We start from the raw sequence: 14,401 nt of genomic DNA, 5'->3' as shown, positions 1-14,401 counted from the left end.
CGTCTAGTCGATTCCCCACTAGGGTCAATACGTCTAGTCGATTCCCCACTAGGGTCAATACGTCTAGTCGATTCCCCACTAGGGTCAATACGTCTAGTCGATTCCCCACTAGGGTCAATACGTCTAGTCGATTCCCCACTAGGGTCAATACGTCTAGTCGATTCCCTACTAGGGTCAATACGTCTAGTCGATTCCCTACTAGGGTCAATACGTCTAGTCGATTCCCTACTAGGTCAATACGTCTAGTCGATTCCCTACTAGGGTCAATACGTCTAGTCGATTCCCTACTAGGGTCAATACGTCTAGTCGATTCCCTACATCTAGTTGATTCCCTACATCTAGTCGATTCCCTACTAGGGTCAATACATCTAGTCGATTCCCCACTAAGGTCAATGCGTCTAGTCGATTCCCCACTAGGGTCAATACGTCTAGTCGATTCCCCACTAGGGTCAATACGTCTAGTCGATTCCCCACTAGGGTCAATACGTCTAGTCGATTCCCCACTAGGTCAATACGTCTAGTCGATTCCCCACTAAGGTCAATGCGGCTAGTCGATTCCCCACTAGGGTCAATACGTCTAGTCGATTCCCCACTAGGGTCAATACGTCTAGTCGATTCCCTACTAGGTCAATACGTCTAGTCGATTCCCTACTAGGGTCAATACGTCTAGTCGATTCCCTACTAGGGTCAATACGTCTAGTCGATTCCCTACATCTAGTTGATTCCCTACATCTAGTCGATTCCTACTAGGTTCAATACATCTAGTCGATTCCCCACTAAGGTCAATGCGTCTAGTCGATTCCCCACTAGGGTCAATGCGTCTAGTCGATTCCCCACTAGGTCAATGCGTCTAGTCGATTCCCCACTAGGGTCAATGCGTCTAGTCGATTCCCCACTAGGGTCAATACGTCTAGTCGATTCCCCACTAGGGTCAATACGTCTAGTCGATTCCCCACTAGGGTCAATACGTCTAGTCGATTCCCCACTAGGGTCAATACGTCTAGTCGATTCCCCACTAGGGTCAATACGTCTAGTCGATTCCCCACTAGGGTCAATACGTCTAGTCGATTCCCCACTAGGTCAATACGTCTAGTCGATTCCCCACTAGGGTCAATACGTCTAGTCGATTCCCCACTAGGGTCAATACGTCTAGTCGATTCCCCACTAGGGTCAATACGTCTAGTCGATTCCCCACTAGGTCAATACGTCTAGTCGATTCCCCACTAGGGTCAATACGTCTAGTCGATTCCCCACTAGGGTCAATACGTCTAGTCGATTCCCCACTAGGGTCAATACGTCTAGTCGATTCCCCACTAGGGTCAATACGTCTAGTCGATTCCCCACTAGGGTCAATACGTCTAGTCGATTCCCCACTAGGTCAATACGTCTAGTCGATTCCCCACTAGGGTCAATACGTCTAGTCGATTCCCCACTAGGTCAATACGTCTAGTCGATTCCCCACTAGGGTCAATACGTCTAGTCGATTCCCCACTAGGTCAATACGTCTAGTCGATTCCCTACATCTAGTCGATTCAATACGTCTAGTCGATTCCCTACATCTAGTCGATTCAATACGTCTAGTCGATTCCCTACATCTAGTCGATTCAATACGTCTAGTCGATTCCCTACATCTAGTCGATTCACTACGTCTAGTCGATTCCCTACATCTAGTCGATTCACTACGTCTAGTCGATTCACTACATCTAGTCGATTCACTACGTCTAGTCGATTCACTACGTCTAGTCGATTCACTACGTCTAGTCGATTCACTACGTCTAGTCGATTCACTACGTCTAGTCGATTCACTACGTCTAGTCGATTCACTACGTCTAGTCGATTCACTACGTCTAGTTGATTCACTACTAGGGTCAATACGTCTAGTCGATTCACTACGTCTAGTCGATTCACTACGTCTAGTTGATTCACTACTAGGGTCAGCACATTTTAGTTGATTCCCTACTGCCATTTGATGTTCCAAACATATTGTGAGGAGATGAGAGCGAACATAAGGAAATGAGTATTGATTAGTCATGGAAATATGTCCTTAACATTTTTACCAGTATTTTGGCGCAGATACAGACTATTTTTAACTCTGCCTAGCAAAAAAATGAATAAAATTTCAAAAAATGTTGTCCAAGTACCAATATAATATCGTCCAAAAGTAATATTGTGATTAGTAACTGTATGGAGTGTTTCTCTCTACTGTCCAATGTGGACGACTTCAGCTTCACAGACAAATCATTAGTCTCAGATGAATAAGTGGTTTAATCTCTCGTCTCTGTAGACTGAACAGACGGAGAGTTTTTCTATAGCCTACAGTGTGTACATGTTATGTTCCAGATGGAGAGAGCCTGTCTGGGTTCGGAGGATGTTCTGGATGTTTCTATAGAAGGATGTTGTGGGACTGTCTTGGAGGAGGATGGTGGGTGGATGTGAAATGAAGCTCACATTTATTTAAATCTGGTTTAAGCAGCTGTGACTCATTTTGTTTTAGACATCAACAGTGCTGCTTTCAAAGAGAATCTCTCACTCACTCAAAAAATACTCCTTCTTGATTGTCTCGCTGTCCCAGATTCTGTGGTGCCCACTTGCTACGGACTAAAGACAGTGTTCTGGTTGGGCTCATCTCCTGACTGTTCCCTGTTTAACTGTGTTATGCTGTAAGGTGTTGAGTGTCCCCTGCCCTGTGGTAGGACTAGAAGACTGTGTTGGTCTGGGTAGCCTGTCTAATGTGCTGAACCGTGTGTGTCCAGGGTTCCGTTTGCTGGTAATAGCCGGCTTTTTGGTTGATTTAAAAAAAAAAAATAAGCCAATTTTTAAAATAAACTCTGTGCCAGTTGTCTGAAGAAAAATCATTTGCTTTTGATCCTATTCATTGATGGAATACGTTTGACAGGTCATGCTTAACGGGTCAATAGGTCAATCTGCCTGGTTTGAGCGGTAAATCTGTTAGACAGGGTGAGAACTACTGCTGCTGTCCTCAAACCGTTCGTTCGTTGCTGCTGGAGTGCACTTTCATAAGCCTCAGTCATTGCACAACATTTTCTACATGCAATCGTGTGTTAACTGTTTTTATCACCGTTTTTAAGAGGTACTATTTTTATATCTCAACCGGTAATTGAAGCGCGCTTCCCATTCGCCGTTCAAGCAAACGGTGTAGGGAGTCTTCAGCGCGTCGTCGCACACGATGAGCTGGAGGTGGGTTGTGGTTTACGATGAGCTGGAGGTGGGTTGTGGTTTACGATGAGCTGGAGGTGGGTTGTGTTTACGATGAGCTGGAGGTGGGTTGTGTTTACGATGAGCTGCAGGTGGGTTGTGTTTACGATGAGCTGCAGGTGGGTTGTGTTTACGATGAGCTGCAGGTGGGTTGTGTTTACGATGAGCTGCAGGTGGGTTGTGTTTACGATGAGCTGCAGGTGGGTTGTGTTTACGATGAGCTGCAGGTGGGTTGTGTTTACGATGAGCTGCAGGTGGGTTGTGTTTACGATGAGCTGCAGGTGGGTTGTGTTTACGATGAGCTGCAGGTGGGTTGTGTTTACGATGAGCTGCAGGTGGGTTGTGTTTACGATGAGGTGGGTTGTGGTTTACGATGAGGTGGGTTGTGGTTTACGATGAGGTGGGTTGTGGTTTACGATGAGGTGGGTTGTGGTTTACGATGAGGTGGGTTGTGGTTTACGATGAGGTGGTTTACGGTTTACGATGAGGTGGTTTACGGTTTACGATGAGGTGGTTTACGGTTTACGATGAGGTGGTTTACGATGAGGCGGGTTGTGGTTTACGATGAGGCGGGTTGTGGTTTACGATGAGGCGGGTTGTGGTTTACGATGAGGTGGTTTACGATGAGCTGGAGGTGGGTTGTGTTTACGATGAGGTGGTTTACGATGAGCTGGAGGTGGGTTGTGGTTTACGATGAGCTGCAGGTGGGTTGTGTTTACGATGAGCTGCAGGTGGGTTGTGTTTACGATGAGCTGCAGGTGGGTTGTGTTTACGATGAGCTGCAGGTGGGTTGTGTTTACGATGAGCTGCAGGTGGGTTGTGTTTACGATGAGCTGCAGGTGGGTTGTGTTTACGATGAGCTGCAGGTGGGTTGTGTTTACGATGAGCTGCAGGTGGGTTGTGTTTACGATGAGCTGCAGGTGGGTTGTGTTTACGATGAGCTGCAGGTGGGTTGTGTTTACGATGAGCTGCAGGTGGGTTGTGTTTACGATGAGCTGCAGGTGGGTTGTGTTTACGATGAGCTGCAGGTGGGTTGTGGTTTACGATGAGGTGGGTTGTGGTTTACGATGAGGTGGGTTGTGGTTTACGATGAGGTGGTTTGTGGTTTACGATGAGGTGGTTTACGATGAGGTGGTTTACGATGAGGTGGTTTACGATGAGGTGGTTTACGATGAGGTGGTTTACGATGAGGTGGTTTACGATGAGGTGGTTTACGATGAGGTGGTTTACGATGAGGTGGTTTACGATGAGGTGGTTTACGATGAGGTGGTTTACGATGAGGTGGTTTACGATGAGGTGGTTTACGATGAGGCGGGTTGTGGTTTACGATGAGGCGGGTTGTGGTTTACGATGAGGCGGTTTACGATGAGGTGGTTTACGATGAGGTGGTTTACGATGAGGCGGGTTGTGGTTTACGATGAGGTGGTTTACGATGAGGCGGGTTGTGGTTTACGATGAGGTGGTTTACGATGAGGCGGGTTGTGGTTTATGATGAGGCGGGTTGTGGTTTACGATGAGGTGGTTTACGATGAGGCGGGTTGTGGTTTACGATGAGGTGGTTTACGATGAGGTGGTTTACGATGAGGTGGGTTGTGGTTTACGATGAGGTGGTTTACGATGAGGTGGTTTACGATGAGGCGGGTTGTGGTTTACGATGAGGTGGTTTACGATGAGGCGGGTTGTGGTTTACGATGAGGCGGGTTGTGGTTTACGATGAGGCGGGTTGTGGTTTACGATGAGGCGGGTTGTGGTTTACGATGAGCTGGAGGTGGGTTGTGGTTTACGATGAGCTGGAGGTGGGTTGTGTTATTTGTCACATGCGGTGTGGACCTTACTGTGAAATGCTGACTGACAAGCTCTTAACCAACAGTGTAGACCTTACTGTGAAACGCTGACTGACAAGCCCTTAACCAACAGTGTAGACCTTACTGTGAAATGCTATAAAGTCCTTAACCAACAGTGTAGACCTTACTGTGAAATGCTTTAAAGTCCTTAACCAACAGTGTAGACCTTACTGTGAAATGCTGACTGACCAGCCCTTAACCAACAGTGTAGACCTTACTGTGAAATGCTTTAAAGTCCTTAACCAACAACGCAGTTTATTTTTAAAATAAGAAAATACTTTGGTAAAAATGTATTTATTGTATACAATATGTATTATTGTATTTATGAACTGAGGCATACCTTGCCTTGCTTCAAAGTCACCTAGCCAAAAATCTGTCTGTTGAAGAGACACTGGCGAGGTAGAGAGAGAGGTGGAGGTAGAGGTAGAGGTGGAGGAGGAGGAGGAGGAGGGAGGCGGGGAAGGAGAGAGCTGGGATGATGAGATAATGTTTTAGCCCCTTTTGGTCTTTGCAAGTTCCATTTCCCAGCCATTTGTGTGGGGTTACATTAGACACACTATATCAAGAAGGACAATACTGCCAAACTATTCTGGACATCCCAGAGCTTGAATAAGTCTGACGTTGGCCTGGCGATCTCCCACCGTCTGCTTGGAACATCAACACAACATGAATCACTACTCGAGGCAGAGGGCATTCCTCTAGAATGCATTCTGCCTTCTGTGTCCCCCGCAGTCTGTGTCCCCCGCAGTCTGTGTCCCCGCAGTCTGTGTCCCCCGCAGTCTGTGTCCCCGCAGTCTGTGTCCCCCGCAGTCTGTGTCCCCCGCAGTCTGTGTCCCCGCAGTCTGTGTCCCCCGCAGTCTGTGTCCCCCGCAGTCTGTGTCCCCCGCAGTCTGTGTCCCCGCAGTCTGTGTCCCCCGCAGTCTGTGTCCCCCGCAGTCTGTGTCCCCCGCAGTCTGTGTCCCCCGCAGTCTGTGTCCCCCGCAGTCTGTGTCCCCCGCAGTCTGTGTCCCCCGCAGTCTGTGTCCCCCGCAGTCTGTGTCCCCCGCAGTCTGTGTCCCCCGCAGTCTGTGTCCCCCGCAGTCTGTGTCCCCCGCAGTCTGTGTCCCCCGCAGTCTGTGTCCCCCCGCAGTCTGTGTCCCCCGCAGTCTGTGTCCCCCGCAGTCTGTGTCCCCCGCAGTCTGTGTCCCCCGCAGTCTGTGTCCCCCGCAGTCTGTGTCCCCCGCAGTCTGTGTCCCCCGCAGTCTGTGTCCCCGCAGTCTGTGTCCCCCGCAGTCTGTGTCCCCCGCAGTCTGTGTCCCCCGCAGTCTGCGTCCCCCCGCAGTCTGCGTCCCCGCAGTCTGCGTCCCCCGCAGTCTGCGTCCCCGCAGTCTGCGTCCCCGCAGTCTGTTCAGCTTCTTATGGAAAAGAGAATTTCTCACAAGACTAACAATTAAGTAATCTAGAATGTGAGCATTATCTCGGACACAGAAATATATCCAAGTTAATGCAGGTATATTGACATACGAATGATGCTGATGAAACAGTCTGCTGAATGAATTGAGTGTTGATTGGGATGCCTTTTCCCTCTCTAGGCCTAGCTAGACTTCCTGCAAGGCCAGAGGAAAGTGGAGTTGATACTGTCTGTTAATGGCATGCTATATGTTTCCTCCAGGCTCAGACTCTCCAGGGAGAGAGGAAAGGACAGGAGAATGTATTGGTGATGACTGATATTATGTTTCTCCTCCAGGCTCAGACGGCGTTCCTCCAGGGAGAGAGGAAAGGACAGGAGAACCTGAAGAAGGACCTGGTTAGGAGGATCAAGATGCTGGAATACGTTCTCAAACAGGAGAGGTACGTTACAGAACCCGATGACCATCTGTGGGTCTCTTGCGGTGTTGATATGCAAACTGTAATCAAGTGTCAAACTCTGGTGGCATGTGAGACAATTTCGATGCTAGCTAATAAACATACATATAGATGACATGGATTTTTAGCGGTGGCAAATGAGAATATGACATTAAAAGTGGCTCTGACTCATAGTGCGGAGCCTAAGAAACGTAGCTAGCTAGCTTCATAAACCTATTTTGGGCAATGATGTCAATCTAAAGGAATAAATGGCCGAGCTATAAAACCAGCTTGCCAGATATGGGTAACTGTCAGGGATATGGGGGCGGCAGGGTAGCCTAGTGGTTAGAGCGTTGGACTAGTAACCGGAAGGTTTCAAGTTCAAACCCCCTAGGTGACAAGGTACAAATCTGTCGTTCTGCCCCTGAACAGGCAGTTAACCCACTGTTCCTAGGCCGTCATTGAAAATAAGAATTTGTTCTTAACTGACTTGCCTAGTTAAATAAAGAATAAATAAAATATAGATCCCGGATTCAAATGTTTTTAAGATGCCACTGCATCGGTCGGCGGGTCCCAAACCCATCGAATTGCAGATTCACGTTTTTGTTTTGCTCATATTGCTATTTCTACCTAAAATACCTCCCCTTCTGTGACCAACTGAGGCGTCTTCTCCTTCAGTGTGGAACTTCATGTAACAGTGTGTCGACAGTCATTGATCTACTTTCGTTTTGCTGAACGACCCCAGCAGTATGTGGACACCCCTTCAAATTAGTAGATTCGGCTATTTCAGCCACATCTGTTGCTGACAGGTGTATAAAATCAAGCACACAGCCATGCAATCTCCATAGACAAACATTGGCAGTAGAATGGCCCTTACTGAAGAGCTCAGTGACTTTCAAAGTGACACTGTCATAGGATGCCACCTTTCCAACAAGTCAGTTTGCTTGAGCTGCCCCGGTCGACTGTAAGTCCTGTTATTGTGAAGTGAAAGCGTCTAGGAGCAACAACTGCTCGGCCACGAAGTGGTAGGCCACACAAGCTCACAGAACGGGGCCGCCGAGTGCTGACACACGTAAAATTAATGTTACCTCATTAGCTAGATTTTGCTAGCAACCTGGGGCGCGTTCAGCAGGACGCAACGTTTTGTAACTTTCTGATAGAAATCTCCTATGTAGAACAAACACGCCTCTGCCATGTTGATTGTTATCTCTATTCATGGGATATCTATCTGCAACGTTCAAGAATGTTTTGCATCTGAACGTAGCCATGGTAACATTACCAGTAGACTACTGAGCGTAGCCATGCTAACATTACTAGTAGCCTACTGAGCGTAGCCATGGTAACATTACTGGTAGCCTACTGAACATAGCCATGGTAACATTACTAGTAGCCTACTGAGCGTAGCCATGGTAACATTGTGAGGCACAGAAAGGAAAAGGGATAATAACCCCTCTTTAGCTGACTGGGATAATAACCCCTCTATAGCTGACTGGGATAATAACCCCTCTATAGCTGACTGGGATAATAATAACCCCTCTATAGCTGACTGGGGTAATTACCCCTCTATAGCTGACTGGGGGAATTACCCCTCTATAGCTGACTGGGGTTAATAACCCCTCTATAGCTGACTGGGGGAATTAGCCCTCTATAGCTGACTGGGGTAATCACTATTTTGAATGTAACTCTATTCTCTCTGCTTGCGTGTATCAGTTTGTTGCGTGTAACATTTATGTAGGCTGAATTAGGAAGTTTACATGGCCTGATAATTGTTATATAATATTATTATTGTATATAATTGTAATATTTCTGCTGTTGGGAAGAGAATAAGATGTTATGCAAAACAATATGTTGGTAGGACAAGGCCACAAACACTGAGTATACAAAACATGAAGAACACCTGTTCTTTGCATGACGCAGACTGACCAGGTGAATCCAGGTGAAAGATATGATCCCTCATGGATGTCACTTGTTAGATCATCTTCGATCAGTGTAGATGAAGGGGAGGAGACTGGTTAAAGAAGGGTTTTTAAGCCTTGGGACAACTGAGACATGGATACAGATGTGATGTGACCCAAATGAAAGGGAGCCTAGTTTACCAAAACAGCGGGCCATTTTAGTCATTTTTGACAACTAAATAAAGTGTATTTTAAAGTGTGTCAAAATGAACGCTGCGTTGGACATGAGGCAATGCGAGCGCAACGCTGTAATGTATAGCAGCTTTCCTTTGATTTCAGAAGAATCATTCCCCCCCAGTGGCTGATGGGTAATGCAGGACACGGATGGCTGTAGCGTAGCGGGACCATTTACACATCACATGAACCTATGACCTTTCACATGAACCTATGACCTTTCACATGAACCTATGACCTTTCACATGAATGCACCACACTGATACAGACAGAGGGCCCGACAGCCAAAAGTGTTCACGTGAACAAGGCAGTTCACCCACTGTTCCTAGGCCAGTTCACCCACTGTTCCTAGGCCAGTTCACCCACTGTTCCTAGGCCAGTTCACCCACTGTTCCTAGGCCAGTTCACCCACTGTTCCTAGGTCAGTTCACCCACTGTTCCTAGGCCAGTTCACCCACTGTTCCTAGACCAGTTCACCCACTGTTCCTAGACCAGTTCACCCACTGTTCCTAGACCAGTTCACCCACTGTTCCTAGGCCAGTTCACCCACTGTTCCTAGGCCAGTTCACCCACTGTTCCTAGGCCAGTTCACCCACTGTTCCTAGGCCAGTTCACCCACTGTTCCTAGACCAGTTCACCCACTGTTCCTAGGCCAGTTCACCCACTGTTCCTAGACCAGTTCACCCACTGTTCCTAGGCCAGGTCACCCACTGTTTCTAGGCCAGGTCACCCACTGTTTCCTAGACCAGTTAACCCACTGTTCCTAGGCCAGGTCACCCACTGTTTCCTAGGCCGTCATTGAAAATAAGAAATGTGTTCTTAACTGACTTGCCTAGTTAAATAAAGGTCAAATAAACATGGCTGTGAAACTTACACAGCAGAAAATACGAGGGTCTACAATGACAGATGACCCTGGAAGGAAAAGACAGTCCCCTGGTGTTGTGACGTCTGTACAGAGGACAGATTGGTGTCTGGTTACTGATGACACTGCCCTGGAACGGTTTCTGTCTACCTTACCCTGGGGGAAACCCAATCAAGACAAGGTCACAGTTCTACTGCTCTCTGAGTGTTTCTGTCCTCCTGTCCTTTCCTAGAGCGGTTTCTGTCTGCCTTTCCCTGTGGGATCGTTCATCCCCTTGTGTTCCAGGAAAAGCAGCAGCAGGATAATTTTCAACTCCTCTTTCTGAGTCTGTTCACCGACACTATGGTGTCAGCTCTGTGCCTGCAACAGCAGGTTGCCGTGGTAACAACAATGATGCTCTCTCTCCCCATGGTCGCTCTGCCTCTGGAACAGGATGTAGAGATGTAATTTCTATCTCCCCTCTTTTTTTTTTTTATCTCTCTCTCGCTCTCCTCTTTCTCCTCTTCGCTCTCTCTCCTGCCCCCTCCCCTTTCTTCCTGGGCCAATCAGATGTGCCTAGACCTACTGTTAAGTTAGCAGGTTGTTCGCTATCTAGGTAACATGAGTGAACATTGTTTGTTGTCAAACCAGTAATTAGCAACCCGGGATTAGTTTAAAACAGCCTGCGACGTGGTTTGTGAAAGTACGTCACATCCGTGAGAACCAGATTTGGAAAAAAAAAAAAAAAAAAAAAAAGCCACCTCTGGCCACATATGGGTCCTGTTTTTAACCTCTGGCCACATATGGGTCCTGTTTTTAACCTCTGGCCACATATGGGTCCTGTTTTTAACCTCTGGCCACATATGGGTCCTGTTTTTAACCTCTGGCCACATATGGGTCCTGTTTTTAACCTCTGGCCACATATGGGTCCTGTTTTTAACCTCTGGCCACATATGGGTCCTGTTTTTAACCTCTGGCCACATATGGGTCCTGTTTTAACCTCTGGCCACATATGGGTCCTGTTTTTAACCTCTGGCCACATATGGGTCCTGTTTTTAACCTCTGGCCACATATGGGTCCTGTTTTTTTTTATCCTCTGGCCACATATGGGTCCTGTTTTTTTTTATCCTCTGGCCACATATGGGTCCTGTTTTTTTTTTTTTTATCCTCTGGCCACATATGGGTCCTGTTTTTTTATCCTCTGGCCACATATGGGTCCTGTTTTTTTTTATCCTCTGGCCACATATGGGTCCTGTTTTTTTTTTTATCCTCTGGCCACATATGGGTCCTGTTTTTTTTATCCTCTGGCCACATATGGGTCCTGTTTTTTTTTTATCCTCTGGCCACATATGGGTCCTGTTTTTTTTTATCCTCTGGCCACATATGGGTCCTGTTTTTTTTTATCCTCTGGCCACATATGGGTCCTGTTTTTTTATCCTCTGGCCACATATGGGTCCTGTTTTTTTTATCCTCTGGCCACATATGGGTCCTTTTTTTATCCTCTGGCCACATATGGGTCCTGTTTTTTTAATCCTCTGGCCACATATGGGTCCTGTTTTTTAAAATCCTCTGGCCACATATGGGTCCTGTTTTTAAAATCCTCTGGCCACATATGGGTCCTGTTTTTTTTAATCCTCTGGCCACATATGGGTCCTGTTTTTACCTCTGGCCACATATGGGTCCTGTTTTAACCTCTGGCCACATATGGGTCCTGTTTTTAACCTCTGGCCACATATGGGTCCTGTTTTAATCCTCTGGCCACATATGGGTCCTGTTTTTAATCCTCTGGCCACATATGGGTCCTGTTTTTTAATCCTCTGGCCACATATGGGTCCTGTTTTTTTTAATCCTCTGGCCACATATGGGTCCTGTTTTTTATTTTTTTACCTCTGGCCACATATGGGTCCTGTTTTTTTAATCCTCTGGCCACATATGGGTCCTGTTTTTAACCTCTGGCCACATATGGGTCCTGTTTTTGTTTTTTTTTACCTCTGGCCACATATGGGTCCTGTTTTTTTTACCTCTGGCGACACACAGTGGGGCAAAAAAGTATTTAGTCAGCCACCAATTGTGCAAGTTCTCCCACTTAAAAAGATGAGAGGCCTGTAATTTTCATCATAGGTACACTTCAACTATGACAGACAAAATGAGAAGAAAAAAAATCCAGAAAATCACATTTGTAGGATTTTTAATGAATTCATTTGCAAATTATGGTGGAAAATAATTGGTCAATAACAAAAGTTTCTCAATCCCTTGTTATATACCCTTTGTTGGCAATGACAGAGGTCAAACATTTTCTGTAAGTCTTCACAAAGTTTTCACACACTGTTGCTGGTATTTTGGCCCATTCCTCCATGCAGATATCTTCTAGAGCAGTGATGTTTTTGACTTTCAACTCCCTCCAAAGATTTTCTATGGGGTTGAGATCTGGAGACTGGCTAGGCCACTCCAGGACCTTGAAATGCTTCTTACGAAGCCACTCCTTCGTTGCCCAGCGGTGTGTTTGGGATCATTGTCATGCTGAAAGACCCAGCCACGTTTCATCTTCAATGCCCTTGCTGATGGAAGGAGGTTTTCACTCAAAATCTCACGATACATGACCCAATTCATTCTTTCCTTTACACTGATCAGTCGTCCTGGTCCTTTGCAGAAAAACAGGCCCAAAGCATGATGTTCCCACCCCCATGCTTCACAGTAGGTATGGTGTTCTTTGGATGCAACTCAGCATTCTTTGTCCTCCAAACACGACGAGTTGAGTTTTTACCAAAAAGTTATATTTTGGTTTCATCTGACCATATGACATTCTCCCAATCTTCTTCTGGATCATCCCAATGCTCTCTAGCAAACTTCAGACGGGCCTGGACATGTACTGGCTTAAGCAGGGGACACGTCTAGCACTGCAGGATTTGAGTCCCTGGCAGCGTAGTGTGTTACTTTGGTCCCAGCTCTCTGCAGGTCATTCACTAGGTCCCCCCGTGTGGTTCTGGGATTTTTGCTCACTGTTCTTGTGATCATTTTGACCCCACAGGGTGAGATCTTGCGTAGAGCCCCAGATCGAGGGAGATTATCAGTGGTCTTGTATGTCTTCCATTTCCTAATAATTGCTCCCACAGTTGATTTCTTCAAACCAAGCTGCTTACCTATTGCAGATTCAGTCTTCCCAGCCTGGTGCAGGTCTACAATTTTGTTTCTGGTGTCCTTTGACAGCTCTTTGGTCTTGGCCATAGTGGAGTTTGGAGTGTGACTGTTTGAGGTTGTGGACGGGTGTCTTATATACTGATAACAAGTTCAAACAGGTGCCATTAATACAGGTAACGAGTGGAGGACAGAGGAGCCTCTTAAAGAAGAAGTTATCTTGCTTGTTTGTAGGTGACCAAATACTTATTTTTCCACCATAATTTGCAAATAAATTCATTAAAAATCCTACGATGTGATTTTCTGGATATTTTTTTCTCATTTTGTGTGTCATAGTTGAAGTGTACCTATGATGAAAATTACAGGCCTCATCTTTTTAAGTGGGAGAACTTGCACAATTGGTGGCTGACTAAGTACTTTTTTGCCCCACTATGTATGGGTCCTGTTTTTTAACCGTTTAGGCTAGAGACCTAATATGGGTCATGAAACAACATTTCCTTAGCTGTCTTAGTGCTCTGTTTTGTTTTTTTCTGACGGCTGAGGCTGCGTGGCAGCTGAGGCTGTGAAGTCTACTCAGACTGGTCTTTGTTCTGGGTTATAATTGATACAATTGTATCAACATTGTTCGCTTTGCCTGCTGCTCCAATGTAAAAAATGTACAAATCTAACAACCGAAGACTCATCAGGGTCTGCACCCCCCCCCACCCTGCTCTCAGTGCGGGATGCTTGTTACGTTCAGCCCCAGAACCTGGCATCTAGTCTAATGAACAATATGCTTTTGAACAGCAGGGGTTTTCTTCATCTTTCAACCAGCGTCTGGGTGCATCGGTCTTCTGTTATGTTGTGTCTCCTTTTGAGAGCAGACAATCAGATTCCTTCCTCTTCCTGCTGTTCCTGTCAGGAGCATCATCATCATCATCATCATTAACCGAGGACATGTATTTCTCTGTTCATTTCAGTAACGCTATCGTCTCAGCCTCTGGGAGAGAGTTAGGAGCGACGTCATGTGCTTCAGAATCAGGTTACTCGTCTGGTGGGTTTCCCTGGTTGCTTGGCAACGGGTCATTCCTATCAGGAAGAGCCCTCAGGAAACAGGAACACCTTGGTCCCAACCTAACTAGGTTTCCCATCCGATTGGATAAAGATTTACATCAAATCAAATTTATTTATATAGCCCTTCGTACATCAACTGATATCTCAAAGTGCTGTACAGAAACCCAGCCTAAAACCCCAAACAGCAAGCAATGCAGGTGTAGAAGCACGGTGGCTAGGAAAAACTCCCTAGAAAGGCCAAAACCTAGGATCATAAATGACCAGCATGGTCGAATAATAATAAGGCAGAACAGTTGAAACTGGAGCAGCAGCACGGCCAGGTGGACTGGGGACAGCAAGGAGTCATCATGTCAGGTTTT

The 14,401-nt window shown here is 46.5% G+C and overlaps 1 protein-coding gene across 1 annotated transcript in view; it reads left to right on the top strand.

Moving 5' to 3' along the window:
- Positions 1 to 14,401, top strand: part of LOC112239345 (striatin) — a gene marked incomplete in the record, with an annotated part of 92,709 nt that overhangs the window by 36,251 nt on the left and 42,057 nt on the right. Inside the window, 1 exon segment of the mRNA XM_042305678.1 lies at positions 6,787 to 6,890. Coding sequence (XP_042161612.1) covers positions 6,787 to 6,890 — 104 coding nt within the window.

This window comes from Oncorhynchus tshawytscha, linkage group LG24, assembly GCF_018296145.1.
Source record: "Oncorhynchus tshawytscha isolate Ot180627B linkage group LG24, Otsh_v2.0, whole genome shotgun sequence".
NCBI classification, from domain to species: domain Eukaryota; kingdom Metazoa; phylum Chordata; class Actinopteri; order Salmoniformes; family Salmonidae; genus Oncorhynchus; species Oncorhynchus tshawytscha.
The sequence above is the reverse complement of the archived record's forward strand: the minus strand, read 5'-3'. Positions and strand labels throughout refer to the sequence as shown.